The following is a 25,355-nucleotide window of genomic DNA, read 5'->3' on the forward strand; positions in this document are numbered from 1 at the left end:
TAAATCCTGTTTTTTGAGGTTTTTGTTCAGCCCTGAGGTGATTTTAAGCTGATTTTTAACACTAAAATTTACCAGTGATGGTCATCTTGGATTTTCCTGATTTGTTTTTTTTTCTAAGTTCTCAAACTTCTCCAAAAACCTAATTTCTCTTCCATAGTGCCAGGGATGGAGTCCTCTGACTCTTAATACTCCTATATCACGCCTTGTTTGTGAAGACTGGGCATTGAAGGAGCACCCTTGTGCTACAAGCCGTGCCAAACGAAGTGGAGAAGCAGGAATTTCAAGTTTAGCTTCCACACAGCCTCTGGGACATGACACATGGATTTTGAGCTTGTTATGGGAGCAAAAGTTTCCCAAATAGCCCCGGAACAGCAGAACGGCACTCTGAACTGGCGCAGAGGCTCTGCAGATAAAAAAGAAACATCTCCTCCCTTCTAAAGGAGGAGAGTTGCCTGCTAAGACTTTACCCCATAATTCATTAATGTGCTCTAGCAGGCATATATATGCGCATAACTAAAATATGCAATTTAGATCTGCTGAAGAGCGACTCCCGGCGCACGTCTCTGAGAATCCTCAAAGCGCTTCCTCTGTCGGAGCAGAGCTCCTCCCTGACTCTGATTATCAGTCGGACAGAGATTCAGGAGATGAAAGTTATCTTGATCCCCTTACTATCTCAAAGCGAGGCCTCCCTGTTAGGAGATTTAGCCTCCTATGTTGAGGATCAGGATAGAGTCGTGGCTGTGACCCGGAGAGGATCCCTCCATAAGGCAGCTGTTCATCTTCGATCCTGCCAGACATTATTACAGAGTCTCTTCGTGAGGTCAAGATTGAAATGCCTCAGCCCCAGTCACCTCAGTGTTCTTTTTGAATGTGGTCTAATCTCAGCCCACATCCTTTACATGACACCCAGACATGAAACTCCTGGTTACAGAGCCCTGGGAGATCCTGGAAAGTTCCCTCAAACTGGCGAAAGACATGACTAGGCTGTACCCTCAGAATCAAGAGTTCCAGCAAATGTTTGCTTTGCCAAAGGTAGACTCCATGATTGCAAAGATGACTAAATACATGTCCTTACCCAGTGAGGAAGGAGTCATGCGGGAGGATACACAGGACTGCAGAGTGGATATGGTCCTCAGGAGGCAGTTTGAGGCCCTGGCCCTAGAGGCTAAGGCGGCATCAGCTGCTTCTTTCATAGCATCCACCTGTCATTCATGGCTGCGAACCCTGAACATGACCGACTGAGCCATTATCTCAGCTCATGCTAGCAGGGGTGGACTATATGGCTGACACACTTTATGATGTAATTAGAGTCATGACGAGAGTCTCTGCATATTCCAGCTTCACCTGACGCAAGCTGTGCATCAGACAATGGGCAAGTGGTTCAACCTCCAAGGCTAGAGTTAGCAGGCTCCCCTTCAAGGGATAGATTCTTTTTTGCAAAGGCCTGGATGATGTTATGGCCAGTGTGCAAGATCGTCCCAAATCCTTACTGGACAGCAGACCTCTAGTGGCTAGAAGCCAGAACCGGTGCTCCTTTCAGGGTTCCCTGTGTTTTCACCAGTACGCCTCAGGAAACTCATCTCAGTGAACCTAACAAGGTTCCAGACAGAGATATTCCAGAAGCTGGAAAATCCAAAGTACAGGTTCCCAGACCACAATGACAGCCAAGGAGCTGCAATGACGCCAAGCCTCCAGCCGCCCTTCAGAAAATTGAGGGTCAGCTCTTGGACTTTCTGGAGGCCTGGGAAAGCATGACGACAGATCTTTGAGCCTTGGATATTGTCAGAGAGGTTTACAAGAAAGTTTGCATACCCTCTGTCCAACTAGTTTGTGTGTTCTCTGGCAGGCCAACTGGCTCAAGTGGCCCAAGTCCGGGCACCATTAAATAGATTGCTGGACATTCAAGCCATACAACCAGTTCCAAAAGAACACTCAGGTAGGTTCTTGATATACTTTGTCGTGCCCAAGAAAGATTCAGATGACTGGAGTCCCATCCTGGATCTCAAACTTGTCAATGCGGCCCTGAGGGTTCCGCATTTCCAGATGGAAATGGTGAGATCTGTCATTGCAGCAGTCCAGCTGGGAGAGTTTCTGGCCACCCTGGATTTGACGGAGGCTTATCTCCACATTCCAATTTTTCCAGCACACAGGAAGTTCCGGAGATTTCACGTGTTGGAGAATCACTATCAATTCTCAACGCTGCCATTTGGACTGGCAGCAGCACCCTGTACATTCACTAAGGTGATATTGGTGGTAGTAGCTCATCGCTGCAGGGTGGGCTGGCTGGTTCATCCTTATCTAGATAACTGGCTCATCAGAGCCCCCTCTTCAAGAAGAGGGAGAAAGAGCAGTGGCAGCAGTTGTGAAAACTTTGCAGAGTCTGGGCTGGATTGTAAACTTTCAAAAAAGCCAATTAGTTCCCCCTCAGTCTTTGGAATACCTGGGCGTTCTCTTCAACATGGCAGAAGGCTGAGTTTTTTTTACCAGAGGCACGCAGACAGAAGCTTTGGGGCAAATTATGAATCTCCTGTAGCAGTCAGTGCCTATAGCGTGGGTCTACCTACAGGTTCTGGGCTCGATGGAATAAGTTCCCAGTATATATTAGACAGCAGAAGAATTTGTGCAACTTTAAGAAAATGTTGAAATGTCACCTGTTCTATAAGATGAAATATAAACATTAATTACCTTAGTGCAGTGGTCTCAAACTTGCGGCCCGCCAGGTACTATTTTGTGGCCCGCAGTCTATACTAGTGCTGTCTGTACTAGTGCTGCTCGCTCTTTGCAGCGTCCTCCGGCTTCCCCCCTGGCCTCCCGCTCTTACCTACAGATAATTACCGCTGCCTGCAGAGAGGATTGCCCATGCTATAGTGATCCTTGCAGGCTGCCGTTGTCCTCAGCAGCATGTTCCCTCTACCGCAATCCTGCCTGACTTCAGAGGAGGGGCAGGACCGCGGCAGAAGGAATGTGCTGCGAAGGTCAATGGCAGCCTGCAAGGAACGCTACAACACCAGCGATCCTCTCTGCAGGTTGCAGTAATTAGCTGAAACTAAGACCAGGAGGCCATGGTGGGGAAAGCTGGAGGATGCAGCAAAGAAGGGGGGGGGAATATGCAGACCTTCAGGGGGTGGGGAAGATTTATAAACTATAAAGAGTTTCACCTCATGCAAAATAGTCATTTCTTTAATAAGACATTAACTATTTTTTCTGCAGCCCTCCAAGTACCTACAAATCCAAAATGTGGCCCTGCAAAGGGTTTGAGTTTGAGACCACTGCCTTAGTGGGACAAGATGATAATTTTGAAGTATTTAGTATGTGTTATGATGTGTGTTTTCTTATGTATGTTTTGTTATAATCCGCCTTGTTAAAGGTGGAATATGAATAATAAACCATATTCATAAACATAGAAAGAAACATAGAAACATAGAAAGATGACGGCAGAAAAGGGCTACAGCCCATCAAGTCTGCCCACTCTACTGACCCACCCCATTAAGTCTGAGTGCATATGACTTAGTTCCTTAGCTCGACCTTCGTAGGGATCCCACGTGGATGTCCCATTTATTCTTGAAGTCGAGCACGCTGGTGGCCTTGATCACCTGCACCGGAAGTCTGTTCCATTGATCCACCACCCTTTCTGTGAAGAAGTACTTCCTGGTGTCACTACTAAATTTCCCTCCTCTAAGTTTAAGCGGGTGCCCCCTTGTGACCGAGGGTCCCTTGGGAACGAATATGTCGTCTTCCAGCTCTACACGACCTGTGACGTATTTAAATGTCTCAATCATGTCACCCCTTTCCCTGCGTTCCTCTAGAGTATAGAGCTGTAATTTGCCCAGTCTTTCTTCGTATGAGAGACCCTTGAGTCCGGAGACCATTCTAGTGGCCATCCGCTGGACCGACTCGGCTCGAAGCACATCTTTACGGTAATGTGGCCTCCAGAATTGCACACAGTATTCCAGATGAGGTCTCACCATGGCTCTATACAGTGGCATTATGACTTCAGGTTTGCGGCTGACGAAGCTTCTCTTGATACATCCCATCATTTGCCTTGCCTTGGACGAGGCCTTCTCTACTTGTTTGGCAGCTTTCATGTCTGCACTGATGATTACTCCCAAGTCCCGTTCTTCTGAAGTCCTAGCTAGTGCCTCTCCATTCAAGGTGTATGTTCTGCATGGATTTCTGCTGCCGAGATGCATGACCTTACACTTCTTAGCGTTGAATCCCAGCTGCCATGTCGAGGACCAGTTTTCCAGCGCGAGCAGATCCTGCGTCATATTATCCTTGAGATTGCTTTCACTTACTATGTTACACAGTTTGGCGTCATTACCACCCTACTGAGGGCCAAGAAGCCATCCACTCTTTCGGCATATGCCAAGGAATGGAATACTTTTCAGCGCTGGTACAATAAGGAGAATCTGGAGCTGAACAAAACCCCGGTATTGTTGGTACAGGCCTTCCTTCAGGAGGGCCTGACAAGGGATTAGCAGTGGTGTCACTTAAGGTGCAGATGGCAGGCCTGACTTGCTTTAGAGGCCAAGAGAAGCAAGTCTCACTGGCTGCTCACCCAGATATTAGATTCTTCAAAGGAACCCTTAGGTTCAGGCCACCAATCTGGGATGACTTCCCTTCTTAGAATCTCAACATCATTTTAGAAGGACTTCGGAGGGCTTTTACAGCAGGAGAAGCTTTTCGGGTACTCTTCATCATCGAACTTGTCTTCTCTGTCAAAGTCCAAGAACCATTCTCTTGAGGTATCGATGTCAGCCCCGGCATCCCACTTGGAGTCGGCTCCAATGGTACCATTGACTTCTCCTAAAAATGATAAGAAACGTACCCTTACTTCTCCTTCTACTCACATTGGCGTCTTCTCAAGCATCAAGTAAATCAATGCATGCCAAATGCCTACGCAATAATTTGAGGTCTCCTTCCCTGCAGTTAGTGTCTCCTCAGAGTCATGCCTCCTCATCAAGGTCACCAGCGCCTTAACGCACTGCAGCAGCAACATCACCAACTGTACCAACAACATCTGCGGTACCGGTGCAATCTTCGCAAGAGAAAACTAAAGAGCTATTTTGGAGGGAGTTGGCACTTATGTTGCAATCGCAACCAGCCTTTGTTCCTCCCTCAGCTCCATTGGTACTGTCCCAGCCCGAGCATCGCTCTACCAGGAATTCCGGTACCGAAGCTATAACACCTCATATGCATCACAGTTCTTCATCTCACTCTACATTAGATCGGCACTGAGACACCGATAGGAGTTCTTCCAGGCACTGCAGTTGTAGGTCTTTTCATCGACACTGATCTAAATCAAAAGACCACTGCTCCAGGCGTGCCTCATCTCTTAGATCATTCATTCGGGTGGCCACGTCGTATAGAGCACACACAGTTCTGAGGGATTGTGCCCTGAGGAAACCCGAATAGGGTGAAACATGTTGGCAGTACTCTATCCCTCTTGGCTGAACCACCCAAGATAAGTTCTAACTTTTATCAACTATTTATTGAATTAACACAAAAATATAGCATTGCACAAAAAAAACTTAAAAAAAACTAAAGAGACCCGATGACGATAGGGGGCATAAAGCCAGTTGCTATGAGACATAATTGAGCATCTGGTGGCACCTCTGAGGGCCTGAAGACTTTTGTTAATAAACAGTTGTAATGTGGAAGATATTGTGGGGAGGGCTATAGTGTATCCCACCCCTTAGGTTGCAACAGTACGCATTTTTCTATAAATATTTTCCATCTATAAGCCTATATACTAATTCATCTCCTAAAAGAGCATATTATGACTCAGATCTCTCGGATCTAACATACTCTGATCCAGAACTCTCTGCTCCAGAATCCTATAGTATAACTTCTGATGCTCAAGATATTTTTTAGATATATTAGTGATAGGAAGAAGTGCAAAAGTGGCATTGTGAGACTCAAAGGTGAAGGGGAGGAATATGTAGAAACTGATAAAGAAAAGGCCAAATTGCTTAACAGATATGTCTGTTCTGTATTTACGGCTGAAGCACTGGGGAGCGGGATCGCAGAAGACAAACGTGAATAGGGATGGAGGAATAATAGACCCTGATTGATTTTCAGAGGGTTGTGTTCATGAGCAGCTAGCTAAAATAAAGGTAGACAAAACAATGGGGCTGGATGGTGTACATCCTAGGGTGCTGAAGGAACTTAGGGAAGTTCTGGTAGCTCCGCTGACTGACCTTTTCAACGAGTCTCTAGAGTCAGGAGGTGGTACTGGAGGACAAGCGAAGGGTGGATGTGGTCCCTCTCCTCAAAAGTGGAAGTAAGGAAAAAGTAGGGAATTACAGGCCGGTAAGTCTGACTTCTGTGGTAAGAAAATTAATGAGAACACTTTTAAAACAGAGAATGTTCAAGTTTCTGGGATCCTGTGGATTACAGAATTGGAGGCAACATGGATTCACTAGAGGTAGGTGTTGTCAGACAAATCTGACCAATTTTTTTGACTGGGTGACCAGAGAATTGGATAGAGCATGTGCGCTAGATGTGGTGTATTTAAATTTTAGCAAAGCCTTTGACAGTATTCCACATAGACGTCTAATAAATAAACTTGAGTGCCCTTGGGATGGGTCCCAAAGTGACGGGCTGGATCAAGAACTGGTTGAGTGGAAGACGACAGAGGGTAGTGATCAATGGAGATCGCTCTGAGGAAAGGGATGTTACAAGTGGTGTGCCTCAAGGTTCTGTTCTTGGGCCTGTTTTTAACATTTTTATAAAGAATATTGCTGAAGGGTTGTCAGGTAAGATTTGCCTCTTTGCAGATAATATAAAAATATGCAATAGACACATCGGATGGTGTAAATAACATGAAGAAAGACCTGGCGAAGCTTGAACAATGATCTGAAATTTGGCAGCTAAAGTTTAATGCTAAGAAATGCAAGGTCATGCATTTGTGCTGCAAAAACCTGAGGGAATGGTACAAATTAGGGAGTGAAGAGCTTATGTGAACGACAGAAGAGTGGGACTTGGGTGTGATTGTATGTGATGATCTTAAGGTGGCCAAACAAGTTGAAAAGATGACAGCGAAAGCTAGAAGGATGGTAGGGTGCATAGGGAGAGGTATGGCTAGTAGGAAAAAGGAGGTATTAATGCCCCTGTATAAGATTTTGGTGAGACCTCATTTAGAATATGTTCAATTCTAAAGGCTGCATCTTCAAAAGATATAAAAAGGATGGAGTCGGTCCAGAGGAAGGCTACTAAAATGGTATGTGGTCTTCATCGTAAGGCCTAAGGGGACAGACTTAAAGATCTCAATCTGTATACTTTGGAGGAAAGACGGGAGAAGGGAGATATGATAGAGACATTTAAATACCTAGGTAATGTAAATGCGCATGAGTTGAGTCTCTTTAATTTGAAAGGAAACTCTGCAATGAGAGGACATAAGATGAAGTTATTAGGTGATAGGCTCCGGAGTAATCTAAGGAAATACTTTTTTACAGAAAGGGTGGTAGATGCATGGAACAGTCTCCCAGAAGAGGTGGTGGAGACAGAGACTATGTCTGAATTCAAAAGGGCCTAGGATAAGCACGTGGGATCTCTCAGAGAGAGAAAGAGATCATGGTTACCGCGGATGGGTAGACTAGATGGGCCATTTGGCCTTTATCTGCCATCATGGTTCTGTTTCCTCTGCCTCCTAGACAGAGGTCTCCACTGGACAGTTTGTCATTCACCAAATTCATCTGTCAAATGGGGCAAGTTCTACCAGTAAAGATAGAATCTGAATTGGAGAGCTGAGTTATTTGATGGCTTGGAATTTGAACAAATTCCTAAGAATTTAAAATTTCCTTTCCATCATTTCATGAGGGACAATATGTTTAAAAAATGGGAGACGCCACCTCTTGTACCTGTAGCCCCAAGAAAGCTAGACTCCCTTTACAGAGTCCAAGCATGTCCAGGGTTTGACAAACCTCAACTACAACATCGCTCTCTTAGTTGAGTCTACACTTAAAAGATCATCCGGTAATAGGATATATGCCAGTGCTCCTCTTGGGAGAGAGGGCTGAACCCTGACCAAATTTGGTCGACAATGCTATCAAAACACCATGTTAATAAGTCATATTATCAGCTATAATTTTTATATGACCTCCTATTTCAAGCAACAATATAGAACTGATGCATTAAAGAGAAGGTAGAGCTTTTCTCCACTCCGATCTGCGTGGTGTTAGCTTTCCTCCAGGCTGGTCTTGACAAGGAGCTTACAGTTCATCCCTTAGAGTCCAAGTGGCGGGACTCTCTTGTTTCAGGGCTCGAGACCATAAGACTTTGTTGACATCTCTTCTAGACATAGCCAGATTTCTAAAGGGGGCTCTATGACTCAGGCTACCAGTAAAACACCTGTTTCCTTCATGGAATCTTAACATGGTTTTGCAAAGCCTCAGTCAGGTTCCTTATGAGCTGCTGAAGGAAGTGTCCTTGATGGATCTGATGCTCAAAATGTTTTTTCTGTGGCTATTAGCATAGTGAGAAGTCTTGGAGCTATAGGTTCTTTCTTGCAGAGAGCCTTTCCTCAAGTTCACAGAGACAGGAGTTTCTTTGCGCACCATTCTGTCCTTTTAGCTGAAGGTTGTTTCGGCTTTTCATGTCAATCAAGAGGTCAGATTGCTGTTGATCCAGTCGACAGGTTCTAAGAAGGACCGGATTCTGAAAAAGTTGGACATGAGAAGAGTGCTACCATTTGAGGTCACCAATAAGTTCAGGCTATCTGACCGTCTTTTTGTGCTGACTAGTCAGGCTAGACATGGCACACCAGCTTCCAAGGCCACCATTTCCAAATGGATCCATAGGACCATTTTGTCAGCCTATACTGTATTGCTTGTGTAAAACGGTCACCAGTCTCCATAAAGGTTCATTCAACTAAGTGTGGTTTCTTTGTGGGCTGAAGCTTGGATAGTCTCTCCCGAGGAGATTTGCAGGGCAGCAACTTCGTCCAGTCTACATACATTTTCCAAATTTTACAGAGTGGATGTAGTGGCAAGGGAGGACTCTGCCTTTGGGTCCTCAGTGTTATGAGCTGGCACAGTGGTTCTGCCCTAGATTTCTGGAACTGCTTTTGTACATCTATTGCACTAGAAAAAAAGATTAGGTTCATACCTTGCAAATTTCTTTTCTAGTAGATAGATGTGTCATTCTGGAGCCCCACCCTGCCAGTTATTTCCTGTGCCTGCCTACTGTCTCAATCAGAAAGTTCGAGTCCAAACTGAAATTTAGATTTTGGTCAGACCTTAAGAGTATAAAGAATAATCTATTGTTGTATCACATTGGGGTAATACTTGAGCTCCATAAATGTTTCTGTTTGGCATGATTCTTTTGATGTTTTGCCTGTTCAATGGCAATGTTTTAACATGTTTGTTATATTTTCGGAGCATTACTGAGTTGTAGTTCAGGGAGTTTCCCTGTACCCCTCTTTTACATATAAGAACATAAGAATTGCTGCTGCTGGGTCAGACCAGTAGTCCATAGTGCCCAACAGTCCGCTTACGCAGCGGCTCTCTGGTCAAAGACCAGCACCCTGAGATTAGCCCTACCTGTGTACATTCCAGTTCAGCAGGAACATGTCGAACATAAGAAATGCCTCTGCTGGGTCAGACCTGAGGTCCATCGTGCCCAGCAATCCGCTCACGCGGCGGCACAACAGATCCAGGACCTGTGCAGTAATCCTCTATCTATACCCATCTATCCCCTGTTCCAGCAGGAAATTGTCCAATCCTTTCTTGAACCCCAGTACCGTACTCTGCCCTATTACGCCCTCTGGAAGCGCATTCCAGGTGTCCACCACACGGGTAAAGAAGAACTTCCTAGCATTTGTTTTGAATCTGTCCCCTTTCAACTTTTCTGAATGCCCTGTTGTTCTTTTATTATTTAAAAGTTTTAATAATCTGTCCCTCTCTACTCTCTCTAAGCCCTTCATGATCTTATAAGTCTCTATCATATCCCCTCTAAGTCTCCTCTTCTCCAGGGACAAGAGACCCAGTTTCTCCAATCTCTCAGCGTAGGGAAGGTTTTCCATCCCCTTTATCAGACGCGTCGCTCTTCTCTGAACCCTCTCGAGTAATGCCATATCCTTCTTAAGGTACTGCGACTAATATTGGATGCAGTACTCCAGATGCGAACACACCATTGCCCGATACAATGGCAGGATAACTTCTTTCATTCTGGTTGTAATACCCTTCTTGATTATGCCTAGCATTCTGTTTGCCTTCTTAGCGGTCGCTGTGCACTGTGCCGTCGGCTTCATTGTCATGTCCACTTGGTCTTGAATCCCTGGAGGGTGTTTTCCCCTATGACAGACTCTGGAAAAGCGTTCCAGTTTTCTACCACTCTCTGGGTGAAGAAGAACTTCCTTACGTTCGTACGGAATCTACCCCCTTTCAATTTTAGAGTGCCCTCTCATTCTCCCTACCTTGGAGAGAGTGAACAACCTGTCCTTTTTCACCAAGTCTATTCCCTTCAGTATCTTGAATGTTTCAATCATGTCCCCTCTCAATCTCCTCTGTTCAAGGGAGAAAAGGCCAAGTTTCTCTAATCTTTCGCTGTACGGCAACTCCTCCAGCCCCTTAACCATCTTAGTCGTTCTTCTCTGGACCCTTTCGAGTAATACCATGTCCTTCTTCATGTACGGCGACCAGTGTTTCTATATTGGGCTTTCACCTGCTTTGGTACAAACTGAAGGGGGCAGCAGAGCCTTCTAGTGAAGGAGGAGAGATTCAAAAGCTGGAGTGGAATCCTTCTGCACGGCTCACAAGCATGGGGATAGAAACATAGAAAGTGACGGCAGAAAAGGGCCATAGCCCACCAAGTCTGCCCATAAGAACATAAGCAATGCATCTGCTGGGTCAGACCTGAGGTCCATCATGCCCAGCAGTCCGCTCACGCGGCGGCCCAACAGGTCCAGAACCTGTGCAGAAATCCTCTATTTATACCCTTCTATCCTCTTTTCCAGCAGGAAACTGTCCAATCCTTTCTTAAATCCCAGTACCGTACTCTGCCCTATTACATTCTCTGGAAGCGCATTCCAGGTGTCCACCATGCGTTGGGTAAAGAAGAACTTCCTAGCATTTGTTTTGAATCTGTCCCCTTTCAACTTTTCCGGATGCCCTCTTGTTCTTTTATTATTTGACCTTCATGATCTTATAAGCCTCTATCATATCCCCTCTAAGTCTCCTCTTCTCCAGGGAAAAGAGACCCAGTTTCTCCAATCTCTCAGCGTATGGAAGGTTTTCCATCCCTTTTATCAGACGTGTCGCTCTCCTCTGAACCCTCTCGAGTATCGCAATATCCTTCTTAAGGTATGGCGACCAATATTGGATGCAGTATTCCAGATGCGGGCGCACCATCGCCCGATACAACGGCAGGATAACTTCTTTCGTCCTGGTTGTGATACCCTTCTTGATTATACCTAGCATTCTATTTGCTTTCTTAGCGGCTGCTGCGCACTGTGCTATTGGCTTCATTGTCATGTCCACCATTACCCCCAAGTCCCTTTCCTGGGTACTCTCATTCAATAACATCCCACCCATCGTATAGTTGTACCTCAGGTTTCTGCTTCCCACATGCAGTACTTTACATTTCTCAACGTTGAACTTCATCTGCCATCTCGTCGCCCATTCCCCTAATTTGTTCAGGTCCCTTTGCAATTCTTCCCAGTCCTCTTTAGTCTGAGCTCCACTGAATAGTTTGGTGTCATCTGCAAATTTTATTATCTCACACGTCATCCCTATTTCTAGATCATTTATGATTATATTAAATAGTAGTGGCCCGAGCACCGAGCCCTGCGGAACACCACTCGTGACCCTCTTCCAGTCTGAGTAGTGGCCCTTCACCCCTACCCTCTGTTTCCTACCCGCCAACCAGTTTCTGATCCATCTATGTACGTCTCCATCCACCCTATGGTTCTTCAGTTTCCGGAGTAGATGCTCGAGGGGCACCTTGTCAAAGGCTTTTTGGAAATCTAGATTTACGATGTCTATGGGGTCTCCTTTGTCCATCCTTTTGTTGATTCCTTCGAAGAAGTGCAATAAGTTAGTTAAACACGATCTCCCCCTGCAGAAACCATGTTGGCTTGGTATCAGAAGTTTGTTTCTTTCCAAATGTTCATCGATGTTTTCTTTTATCAGCACTTCCGCCATTTTCCCCGGAACCGAGGTCAGACTCACCGGTCTGTAGTTTCCCGGGTCACCTCTTGATCCCTTTTTAAAGATGGGCGTGATGTTGGCTATCTTCCAATCCCCCTGACTTTACTCCCTTAGAGCAGTGTTTTTCAACCGCTGTTCCGCGGCACACTAGTGTGCCGCGAGATGTTGCCTGGTGTGCCGTACGGTCAGGGCCGCCATCAGGGCAGTACCACCAGTCTAGGGAGAGGGGCGGTCCGCCCCACGTGGACAGGAAAGAGCTGGACGAGGGACCCGCGGAGTTCAATACATCTCGAGCCGCGAGGCTCGTCTCCTGTTCCTGCCTACCCTGCAGCTAACATATAGCCGATCGCAAGCGTTCCCCGATGTCAGCGCTGACGTCGGAGGGAGGGCTTAAGCAAAGCCTGCCCTCCGACGTCAGCGCTGACGTCAGAGAATACTTCCGTTCGGCTATTTGTGCGCGGCAGGGCAGGCAGGAAGCAGAAGACAAGCCTCGCGGCTTGAGCTTCGTTTTGCTGAGAAAGTTGCAAAGATGGGCTGGGAGGCAAACACGGAACACAAAAGGGGGGAGAGAGTGCGTTTTGGACACAAGGCATGAACTTGGGAGAGAGGAAGGGAGGGAAAGAGATGCTGAGGTGGGGGAGGGAATGCGTTTTTGGACACAGAAGAAATGGACTTGGGAGAGAGGAAGGGAGGGAAAGAGATGCTGAGGTGGGGGAGGGAATGAGTGTTTGGACACAGAAGGCATGGACTTTGGAGAGAGGAAGGGAGGGAAAGAGATGGTTGTGTACACAGGGAATAGAAGAAAGGAGAATTTTTGGTCATAGGGAGGGAGTGATGTACAGATAGTGGCATACCAGGGTGGGGGGGGCGGTCTGCCCCACCCCGGGTTTACGTCCCAAGGGGGTGCACAGCTGGCCACCCTCCAGTGTTGTCCCTAGGCCGGCAAACTGCGGCTCTTTAGCCACTTGAGTGCCACCGCCGCCATCGGGAACAGGCCGGCGCCAAGTTCTCCCTGCTTTTCCCTGTGGGGCCGGCCAACTCTCGCCACTTGCGTCAATTCTGACGTCGGCGAGGACGTTCTGGGCCAGCCAATCGCTGGCTGGCTGGCCTAGAACGTCCTCTCCGACGTTAGAATTGACGACGGGTGGCGAGAGTTGGTCGGCCCTGCGGGGAAGAGAAGCAGGGAGAACTCGGTGCCGGCCTGTTCCCGATGGCGGCAGTGGCAGCCTATTCCCCAGTGGCGGTGGCAGCATTATAAAATACTTTCTTTGTGTTTATTTGATTCCTATATATTTATATATAGTCAATATAGGCACAGTTAAATTTTTTAACTTTTTCTAATGGTGGTGTGCCTCGTGATTTTTTTCATGAAACAAGTGTGCCTTTGCCCAAAAAAGGTTGAAAAACACTGCCTTAGAGAACCCATGTGAATATCCTGTTCGTCCAGAATGACACAGCCATCTACTAGAAAAGATATTAGCAAGGTAAAAACCTAATTTCTTTTTCTATAAACAGTGTCCAAATTTGAACACTGTTTATAGAATAGTGCTTAGTGAGCATTTTTTTTTTTTTACGCTCAAATTTGAGCGCTATTTATAAATTGAGTCCTAAGTGTGGTAAAAGAGTACAGCTCTATTGGAAATGTGTCTAATACAGTATGTTTCTTTAGCCGTTCCTAAAGATCACCATCAGTACAGTAGTTAGCTCATCCTACATATGGAATGTAAGCCCTAATCCATGTAGTCTAATACCAGAAATGGCGCTTGGTTCTTTTAGGTGACGGTATGGAACACTAGACCAGTGGTTCACAATCTTGTCCTGGAGGATCAACAGCCAGTTGGGTTTTTGAGATAACCGTAATGAATATGCATGAGAGATTTGCATATATTTGCAGGCATGCAAATCTGCTCCATGCATATACATTAGGGCTATCCTGAAAACCTGACTGGCTGGTGGTCCTCCAGGACAGGGAACCACTGTACTAGACATTTGGCTAGCAAAATGCAGATGCCTAATAGAATCATTTAAATTGATGAACTATAACAATATTATATTTTATTCATTTATTCTTAACTTTTTTTTTCCAGATGCGAAGTGCAAGTTTCAATACTGATCCCTTTGTTAGAGAGTTTGGAATTTTGGTCAGAGATGACATGACGGATGTGACAGGTCGAGTTCTACAGCCACCTTCAATCCTTTATGGAGGCAGGGTATGGGAAGAGCTTATTGTTCTATTGGTAGTTACTGTTATTGTGTGGTATGTTTTTATCTCTTAGTGAAATTAATTTATGCAAGATTCATAGTACGTCCTTTTGTTTTGACTTAAATATTTCTTTGAGGCATGTTTTTTTAAGCAACAAAGGAAGATCCCACATTGCTGTTCTATTGGCCTTGTTGCACACATCTATATGAAGGACCTGGGCTCCGTTCATAGTCAGATTTTCAGCTTCCAGGCCTGGCTGTGAATGCTGGAAAATGGGTATATGAGAGAGAAAGTATGTCATTGCATAGTGGCAACACCTAGTGGATAGATGTAAGGTCCACCACAGCTAAGTTTGAGAAGGAACAATAGTTTCTAGACGTCACTGAGGATTGTTGCTCAGAGTTCAAGTGGCATGACTGAGGCCTAGATTCACTAAACCTCCAAACCGTGTGCGATCCATTTCCATTTGCATGACGGCTAACTAATTCAGTAAAGACCTGCATGCAAATGGGGAACAATCGTTAACACGCCCCCTACCCACGGCCAGAGCGATCCCCGCTCATGCGCACACCTTGACAGTAATGACAGGAGAAGCAGCCTCCTGTCACTGCTGTCAGGGCTCAGCCCAGCCCAGATCTTTCTTGCCTGCTCCCGGACTCTCCTGCTCTCTGCTGCCGTTCCCTGCAGTGCAAGCCCATGGTTTTAAAGCAGGCCTCCACTGCGGAGAACGGCGGCAGAGAGCAGGAGAGTCCAGGAGCAGGAAAGAGAGATCTGCCTGCCCGGATCTCTCGTGCCTACTTCCGGACTCTCCTTTTCTCTGCCGTCGTTCCCTGCAGTGCAGGCCTGCTTTAAAACCACGGGCTTGCACCGCAGGGAACAGCGGCAGGAACAGGAGAGTCCAGGAGCAGGCAAAAGAGATCTGCCCGACACCCCCTTCCAGGCCCAGATCTCTCCTGCGTGCCCTGTTCAGATCTCTCCCTTCCTCCCTCCCTCCCCCCCACGACTGGCACAGCATGGCCCTTGCCCCTCACGGCACGGTCCTCCCAGGATGGCCCGGGCTCCCCTCCCCCCCCCCCCCGACTGGCACGGCCCCCCGGCACCAAAAAGTTGGGAGCAGGAGGGGTCCTCAGTCCCTCCTGCTCCTAGGCCTCCCACCCTCCGGCCCACCCCTGGTCGGCTCAGGCGGTCGGGCCTGGCCCACCCACCCCGGTACCTTTTAAATAGTTGGGAGCAAGAGGGGTGCCCAGTCTCTCCTGTTCCTTCCGATAAGGATGGCCCTCTTCTTTAGCAGGATGGGTGCCCGGTCCCTCTTGCTCCTTCCGTCAAGGATCGCCGCTATCTTCGGGAGCAGGAGGGGTGCCTGGACCCTCCTACTCCGATCTTCGGGAGCAGGAGTAAAGTCTTCCTGCTCCTGCTCCCCAGGCCGCTACCGCCCAATAGCGGCCTTAGGCCCCGCCCTGGCGCATCATTTGATGCACGGGGAGAGGCCTAAGGCCCTGATTGGCTGAGGCGCCTCAGGCTCCTCCCTTTGGAGGGGCCTGGGGCACCTCAGCCATTCAGGGACTTCTTTAGGGAAGAGTCTAGGGAAGTCCCTGATTGGCCATTGTTTTGGCCAATCAGGGACTTCACAAGACTCCTCTCTAAGGAAGTCTCTGATTGGCTGAGGTGCACATTCCAACATATTCTATTCACAAAACAGAAAATAATTTTTCTACCTTTTTATTGCCTGATTATTTTATTTTTCAAATTGGTCCCAGTGTCTAGATTCCACTTTCCTCTGTCTTCTCAACTCATTACAGGTCTTCTATCCTTCTTACATTTCTTATCCCTCCATGCCCACCATCCATCATGCATCTGTGTCCCTATATTTCCTGGTTCAGTATCTAACGTGTTCACATTCCTACATCGCTTATCACCCCTGTGTCCCTATGCCCCCCATGTCCAGCAAATTCCCTTCTATGCACCTATTCTCCCCCATGTCTAGTATCTCTTTTCTGTGTCCAGCATTGCCTCTCTATTCCCATATTTTCCCACCCCACCTTCCATGGCAGGTATTGATGTGTAGGGATAACATATGGACACAGAGGGACATATCCCCTTTGCATCCCAGTCGCTATGCTCCCACCTAATTCCCATAATCTCCCCCTCTTTTTCTATATATCACCCTGTGTTCAGCTGCTCCCCTCTCCCCCTCCCACACCAATATGTCCCTCTCCTCTCTGACCCCCACACCATCCAACTTTTCTTCCTCTCTTTTCCCTCCCTCTCTTCCCTCCCCTTTCTACCATCTGGTTTTCTCTCTTATTTGACCCCTTCTTTATTCATCCCCTGGTCTGGCATCACTCTCCTTTTCCTCCAGCTCTCCCCTCCACTGCAGATCCAGCACCTCTCTCCCTTCCCTCCGTTGCAGGTCCAGCACCTCTTTCCCTCCTCTACAGGTCCAGCACCTCTCTACTCTCCCTCCAGCCCCCTCCTCTATAGGTCCAGCATCTCTCTCCTTTCCCTCCAGCCCTCCATAGGACAGGCACCTCTCTCCCTTCAACCCCCCCTTTGCATGCCCAGCACTTTTGTCACTTCAACCTCCAATCCTCAATGCAGGCCCCACATCAGCTGCTCTCTCACAGTCTTCTCTTCTTCTACAGGTCCAGCGTCTCTATTCCCCTTCTCCCCATGTCACCACAGAGCCCGCGGGTACTGGTGGGGGGGGGAGATTGTGGCGTGGTCATTGGTCACCATGCATTCATGGTGACACAGTAAACAGAATGACATCATCAGATGTGTCATCCGCCCATGCATGGTGACAAATGACCAGGCCACAATCCTCCCTGACAGCCCCGACATGCTGCTCTATCAGCTGGCACCTGCAAGCTGAAATAATCAGTCCAGCTTGTGGCCTTCAGTTTCCTGTCATTGCTGGCATCAGATTTCCATGGGCTGACATGGCTCTCTTGCCGCCATCGACATCTCCCAGTGATCCGCTGCTGCCAAACCTCCATGGCTCTTCCTCCACACATGGACCTTGGCACTCCTGGGTTAACATGAATCGCTGCCAGATATGTAAGATTTAAAGCACCATGGCAAGGGTTCAGGGAGGGAAAGAGGACCACAAATGCTTAGCCCAACTTTTATTTATTTTTCCAAAAATCAATACAGAGTAAAACCAGTAAGCAAATATGCAACAGCCATACACTCCATAGTCCCACATAATCAAGATTTCATACCGTAAATCTTCAGTACATGGCAAAACATTTCAACCTAACAGACTAAACCCCCTCCCCCCCTAACTAATCAGCTACAAGAGATGAGTGTGGATAAGTGAATATAGTAAAAATCATCAACTTGGTAAAACTGAGACAGGTCGACCACGTTACGTAAGGGTCCCAAACTTTGAGGAAGAGTTATGATCAATTGTGCATCATTGTGATTAATTTGGACAACCGAAAAATAAAATCTAATTTCCCAAGGAAGTATTTCCTAAATGGGGGGTGGGCCTGTTTCCAATGTGCTGCCAACACAAGTCTGCCGGCAACAAACACATGGAAAGTCAGTTTCTGAAATTTGTGGTAAAGAATGACACGTGGGAAAAAAATTTGTCCCCATCTCCGCCCCGTCCCTGTGAGCTCATCCCCATCACCGTCCCATTCCCGCGAGCTCGGTCACCGCCCCGCCCCCGCAAAACCATCTGATCCCATCCACAATAGCCTCAAATAGTTTTATACTGAACGTATTTTATTAAAGTAAAAAAAGAAACAATATTCTGTACAATTGTCTTTATAAATCAAAGTGCTGGCTGCTGAACTAGAAAAAGAGATGTTCAGCTGACAGGGCTTTGTTTATAAATGTCTCCCCACTCTCTCTCTTCTCCATTTCCCTTCAGTGTCTTCTCCCCACTCTCTCTCTCTTCTCCATTTCTGTCTTCTTCCCACTCTCTCTCTTCTCCATTTCTGTCTTCTCCCCACTTTCTCTCTTCCCCATTTCCCTTCACCATCTTCTCCCCACTCTCTCTCTTCTCCATTTCCATCTTCTCTCCACTCTCTCTCTTTCCCATTTCCGTCTTCTCCCACTCTCTCTCTTCTCCATTTCCCTTCAGCGTCTTCTCCCCACTCTCTCTCTTCCCCATTTCCGTCTTCTCCCCACTTTTCTCTTCTCCATTTCCCTTCAGTGTCTTCTCCCCACTCTCTCTCTTCCCGATTTATGTCTTCTCCCCACTGTCTCTTCCCTATTTCCCTTCAGCGTCTGTCCTCTCCACCCCCCTTCAGCACCCTTCGCACGGTCTCCCTCCCTTCCCCTTCCCTTCATTTTTAAATATATATATATATTTTATTGAAAAAAGCGCAAATTACAATATAAAAGCCAATCAAACACCAAAAAAACACCCAAACACAGTATCACAGACAAGATAGCAGAGGGTCAGATACAATACAATTGACGTACCATAATTCTTTAGTATATGGCAAAAAAATACACAACCCCAACTCCCCACCCGTCTTTACCTTCCACTGGCTATCCCTTCCCTCCAAACATCCCCCCACGCCCCGTAGCTTAACAAAAATGACAAGGTGGTACAAGAGGACCAACTCCAAGAAAACTCAAAGAATCCGCAGAGGAGCTGAAATCCCCAAATAACTACTCAAGTAGGTTGTGCATCAGCAATCTCTTTCAAAGAAATAAATCCTTCCCCTTTATGCGATTTTGAATTTATTTTTTTCTACAAGCAGCTGGAGCTGCGTGTGGCTGCCGGAAAGTCCTCCTCTGACAAAACCAAACTACTTACGTGAAAAACTTACACTAACAGACTTTAAGTCAAAATTAAAGACATTTCTCTTTCTCGATGCTTTTGATACCTAACTGTCCTTTTAAGGACAACCTAGTACTTAGAAAGAGTCTTCATACCTGTTCCCCTTTCTATTGTTCTTCTCCTTTCCATGTTTTCTTTTTCTTTACATATTGTAGTTCCAGCCCTCCTTTCCTTCTTGTCTCTGTTTGTAAATTTTTTATTAGTTTATTAGTCCTTAAAAGCTAGTACAGTGATGCCTTGGAATCCAAACTTAATCCATTCCAGAACCCCGTTCGAATTCCAAGACAGTTTTTCCCATTGAAAATAATGGAAACTGGATTAATCCGTTCCTGGGTCCAACAAACTTAAATTTTAACAATAAATACACTGGATTTTAGGGGCAGAAACACACATACAGGCCTGGATTCTGTATAGGAAGCCCATCCCGGGCGTCCTATACAGAATCGGGCCTACACCCGCCCAAAGCTAACCTGATTCTGTAACTGACGTCCATGTTGCAGATGCCGGATACAGAATCCAGTTTTTATTACCCTCTGACCTGACAACTGCCCATTCACAATCACTTCTTGCATTCTATTATGCAAAAACGAACTGAACCATTTATAGACAACTTCGTTAAATCCACAGTCACGAAGTTTTTTTCAAGTAGGATTTCATGATCTAAAGTGTCAAAGGCAGCAGAGACATTGAGAAATAACTGCCAAATATTCTTTCCCACTGTCAAATCCTCATCGCAACTCATCAAGCATCAATACCAGTAATGTCTCAGTGCTATGATGCTTGCGAAAAACGTATTGATGAAAATCGAGAATCTTGTTTTCTTGTATATACTTATCTAATTGTAAGTATACTAACTTCTCCATAATTTTTGATAGTAGTGGTAAAGAGGCAACTGGTTGAAAGTTTTTGCGGCGGCCACACACTGGACAGAAAACGTCAGTTTAGTGTCTACAATGACACAGCTAAAATGTATTCAGCAACTGCACTAGCAAGAAGTGGCTTGATTAGTCTGATTAAAAAGCTCCTTCAAATGAGGTCAGGCTGCATTATTACTGATGCCTTTTGACTGGGTCTGCAGGTATTGATTAAGGAAATCTTTGAACTCTTCTGTTATAGCATTAAAAGCAGTGCATCTTCATCTTCGTTATCATCATGCTGGCCAATTACAAAGAAGGCTTTCAAAAAGTTGGAATCATTGTTCTTTTTCTTTGTTTATGGGATGTTGTAATCTCTAATTTTTTTGTTTGTTTTTGTGGGTAGACACAAGGTGGTGCAGATATTGACATCACTTCCAATTCTCCTTTCAGTGGCCTGTGGTGCTGCCATTGCCAGAGTGGGCCTGATTCCAAAATGTCAGCTCCCCTGGTCAAACAGGCTTCATTTGGCCCACATGTTGTATACTGAACACCCCTGTCATAGTCTTTTACCCTTTCTGACTCTGTACCAAAACATCTGAAATTCAGTTGGAAGTTCAGGAATGTCTGTTATATAGGAGTAAAGGAAAACTATTAGGGTAATAAAATTCTCTTTTCTAAACCCATAATGTATCCCATTGTCTCTAGAAGGAGTTTACGATGTTTAAATAAAGCATGCTGATATTTTTTGTATATTTGTAACTTCCTCTTAATTTTTCAGAATAAAGCAATAGCTACGCCTGTTCAAGGAGTTTGGGATATGAGGAATAAACAGTTTCATACTGGAATTGAAATAAAAGTATGGGCGATTGCCTGCTTTGCTCCACAACGACAATGCACTGAAGTTCATCTTAAGTAAGTCCATATTTTGTGTTCTTAAGCAAACTTTTAATAATTATGCATTCTTTCTCTTCTCTTGTGGGTCTTCCAGTAAAATTCAGTAGGTTGCTATAGTGGCTGTAGTGGGAGCAATTTTTTTTTTTACTGGTGATTCTCACCATAATAGCATGCAAATTATATGCACGGTACTTATGCGGAGAATCACCAGTAAAAGGGTGGAGTGGGGGGGGGAGGAACAATGCCTGGTGCTTACTCAGAAGAGTAATCGCTAGGTACAGTTCCTCCCTCCTGTCAAGGCTGCTCTCCCTGTCCTGATCAACTGAGCTTCAGGTCTCCCCGAGTCCTGCCGTCAGATTGACAACAGAAGGAAAAGTCCCACCTCCTGTTGACACCCCCTCCCTTGCCTGCCATTCCTCCTCCCCCCACCATCCCTATACAAAATTGGCAGGAGGGATGCCCACTCCCTCCTGCCTCAGTCACTGCTGCCCGAACCCCATTGTCTCTAGGGCTTTCCTCCAGTCAGGAGACACGATTTTCACACCTCCATAACATCTGGGAATTCAGGTCTAGGTTTTCTCTATCCCCTCCTATTTCTAAGCTAGCTCCCACGTGTGCACATAGACTGTGCATGCGCTTCTGCGGTCTTCTCAGACCTACCTAATGTCTTCGGACTCTGGCCTAGACCTGGCCAAGTTCCTGCAGTACTCCTGTTACCACATGCGGCCTTAAGGAGCCCCCTCACCTCACCCCTCCAGCATGCCCCCTTGTGTTACCATCAGGACTCCTCTAATCCGGGCCTCAGCTGCAGCCCAGCGGGCATCTGGATCCCAGCATCCACCTGACTTGGATCTATTCACCTGCCCGCTACCATCAGCTGGTTTCCCAGGCCCTCCTCTATTCTTCCTGGCCCCCTTTTAATCTTCGACACGGGAGATCACATGATGTGCTGAGCAGAGAAGGACGTGCCTGAGTGGTGCTCTGTGGCCCCAGGTCCTTTCTCACCCTTGTACTGCTTCAAATCTTACTGCTTCGAGGCGCTCATGTGTATGGACAAGTTTGTCCACCATATTAGCCCGACGATGATGAGTGGGAGAGCCACTATGTCTGACAAAGAGAAGGCCGTGCGCTCAACTAAACCTGATTCCAAGATGGCGACCGTGGAACCGGGCCCCCCAACTTACCGCCGAATACATTGAAACTCTCTCCACATCGGTGGTACAAGTGCTGGATGCTCGTTTGACCAACTATCGGGACAGCTCACCACCCTGGAGAATCTGCTTGCTGACACCACGAGGCACACCGGAGATCTGGAAAACCATGTCTCAACGGTTGAAGATGCCCATGCTTCATCTTCAGCAGACCTGGTTACGCTCCGGGAACAGGTGAAACGCCAGGTGGAGAAACTGGAAGATCTTGAGAATTGTTCACGGAGGGACAACTTAAGGTTGGTGGGTCTCCCGGAAACGGTGTCTGACTCGGGAGTTCTCTCTCGGGTGGAATCCTGGCTTCGGAAGGAATTCCCGTTGCCCGTGGGTATTGGACCACTGACATTGGAGCGAGCACACCGCCTCGGCAGACAATGTGAAGACCGCACTTGGGCCTGGGTGGTTATATTGAAGATTCACCACTATGCTCATAATGCTGAACTGATGCAACAGTATAAGCAGCTGGAGAAATACTTTGACCTTTGAAGGGGAATCCATCCGGCTCTTCCAAGACTATTCTCCATCCCTTCAGAAGTGGCGATGGCTTTTCTCTCCCCTATGTTCCGCGGTCTATGCCCTAAAGCATCGTTTTATGCTGTTATACCCGGCGCTGCTCAAGATCTGGACGAGCGCCAGGTGGAAGACATATGATTCAGTGGAGTCGGCTCAGGCCTATGTGGATTCTCTATCTGCTGAATTGAGCACAATGGTTGCATCGTTGACCTGAACTGCTGGGTTGCTGGGGTTCCTTGAAGCCTGTTTGCCGGGGGGTTTATTCCCCCCATGTGGGCTGAGGCTTAGCTCTTGGGAGCTGGGGAATGTATGCATTTGTGTGCAGTTTGTGTTGGGATTTTCTATTTGGGTGCTTTGGAAGGTATGCTTGTATGGCTGTTGAGAGGTTTCTGTGGGGGAAGTGAATCAATGTATGTGAATTGTGTGTGATGGGGCAGGAGAGCGTTCCTTTACATGTTTTTCTTCACCAGGTTGTGAGTAAGAAGTCTACTCTAACTCGGGGCTTTTCCTGTATCGCCCTCTCATGGGACCTGGGATGGGTCTCCCTCTGATGATTGCCCCAATTTGTGCTTAGTGGATTTCCCACTTCATTCTATATTCCTTCACCTTTCTTGTATATGTGGTAGGTAGGCTTGAGTGGGGTGTTTTTCTTTCTTTTGTCTTTGTCTCTTTGACTGTCTTTAGTTGGGTTTTTTGTTGTATGGATGTGGATGTGGTTAATGCTGAAGGGCATTTTGTTTTTGTGCTCTGATTAATGGGAAGTCTCGGTTCCTCTGGGTGGGTGGTGTTTTTGAGACATGGCGCTTGTTGTTATTAGGGCTTAATGATATCCTCTCCATTTACTTTGAGTGTTTTCTTTTAATTGGGGGAGGGCCTGGTGTCCTGTTCACATTGTAGTGTGCCTCCCTCGTTCTGCTCTGCATTTGTGGCGCGGGGTGAGTCCTTGTGAGGGGTTCGAGGGATGGGTTTGGAAGGGATTTGGGGGTTTGGTTGGGTAGGGGGGTTTCAAATGGGCAGGAGTTGGGTTTGTGGGTTGAGATGTTGGATGGGGGGAGGGCGGTCCTCCTTCAGTTCTTGTGTTTGGTTTCTTAGGATATTGGACTGTCTTTATTATGTTTCTTGGGTTGTGCACTATGTATGGATCTATTGCTTCGGGGGGTGGCTGGGCTCCTGGGGGTCGCCATTCTGTCTTTGTACTCCTTTTCCTACATCTATTCTGACTTTCCAACCTGAACACTCCTTTTAGACTTACATCTTGGAATGTAGGGGGCATCACTTCGCTGGTCAAAAGGTCTAAAATTTTAGTGGCTTTGCAGCGATATTGTTCGGACATTGCCTGTTTACAAGAGGCTCATTTAACGGACACAGAACATCTTAAACTGCATCGCTCTTGGATGGGGGAGGTCTATTTTGCTTCTTTTCAGGCCGTCATGGTGGTATAGCCGTGTTAGTCCGTAAGTCTTCGCTGCTTAGAGTTCAGATCCTAAATAAAGCTGTTGATGGTCGATACCTTCTTTTGCTCCTGATGTTGGGTAACCAGCGCTACCTTCTGCTGGTGGTCTATGGCCCCAACTCATCGGAATCTACTTTTCTGCAGAAACTAACTCAGCTTTGCTCTTGTTATTCGGGGGACCCGCTTCTTCTCTTGGGAGATTTTAATTTGGTCTTGGACCCCACCTCTGATAAGTCGGGCACCTCCTCTACTTCCTTGGGGACCAGAGGTCGTCATCTTTCTGATTTTTGTGATACTCTTTCGGTGGTGGATCCTTGGCGTCTTCTCCATCCTGAGGTTCGAGACTATACTCATCTTTCTCGAGCTCGCAACACTTGGTCTTAGATTGACCATATTTTTATGTCCTCGGCGTTATTTCCTTCTGTCGTAACGGCGAAAATTGGCCCTTTGAGTATTTCTGACCACACACCAATATGGGTAGATGTTCATTTGGAAGCCGCCTATCTCCGCTCGCCGCCTTGGCGCTTTACGTTCTATCTTGCACAGGATGTGGAATTTCAAACCTTTTTGCAGACCCAGTGGGATGATTATGCCACCAATAATGCCCCTCATATGGTAAGAGGGCTGGAACACTGCCCATACGCCAAGAGGTTGGACAGGCTGGGGCTCTTCTCTCTGGAAAAAAGGAGGCTCAGGGGTGATATGATAGAGACCTTCAAGATCATGAGGGGCATAGAGAGGGTGGATAGGGACAGATTCTTCAGGCTGAAGGGGACAACAGGTACGAGGGGGCATTCGGAGAAACTCAAGGGAGATAGGTTCAAAACAAATGCAAGGAAGTTTTTCTTCACCCAAAGGGTCGTGGACACTTGGAATGCGCTACCGGAGGAAGTGATCGGGCAGAGTACGGTACAGGGATTCAAACAGAGACTGGACAGATTCCTGGGGGATAAAGGGATCGTGGGATACTGAGAAAGTATAGAAACCCAACCAGGTCGTGCATGTGCAAGACCGGAGGGCTAGGACTTCGATGGGAAGATAGGACTCATCAGGAAACCAAGGTGGCATGGGGGCCCCTTCTGATGATTTTGACAGGTCATGACCTGTTTGGGCCGCCGCGGGAGCGGACTGCTGGGCTAGATGGACCTATGGTCTGACCCGGCGGAGGCACTGCTTATGTTCTTATGATCCAGTTTTGTTTTGGGAAGCTGCTAAAACGGTGATTCGGGGTCATATTATTTCTTTTGTGTGTGTGAGAAATAAGCGTATCCATAGAGGAA

General features: G+C 46.8%; 1 protein-coding gene across 5 annotated transcripts in view; it reads left to right on the forward strand.

Moving 5' to 3' along the window:
- AGO2 (argonaute RISC catalytic component 2) overlaps nucleotides 1–25,355 on the forward strand; it is a 312,251-nt gene that overhangs the window by 214,326 nt on the left and 72,570 nt on the right. For all 5 annotated transcript variants that reach the window (XM_033934274.1, XM_033934272.1, XM_033934270.1 and 2 more), the window contains 2 exons: nucleotides 14,237–14,359; nucleotides 20,786–20,919. In XM_033934274.1, the coding sequence (XP_033790165.1) occupies nucleotides 14,237–14,359; nucleotides 20,786–20,919 (257 nt within the window). The remainder of the gene's footprint in view (nucleotides 1–14,236; nucleotides 14,360–20,785; nucleotides 20,920–25,355) is intronic.

Source organism: Geotrypetes seraphini, chromosome 2 (genome assembly GCF_902459505.1).
Source record: "Geotrypetes seraphini chromosome 2, aGeoSer1.1, whole genome shotgun sequence".
NCBI lineage: Eukaryota > Metazoa > Chordata > Amphibia > Gymnophiona > Dermophiidae > Geotrypetes > Geotrypetes seraphini.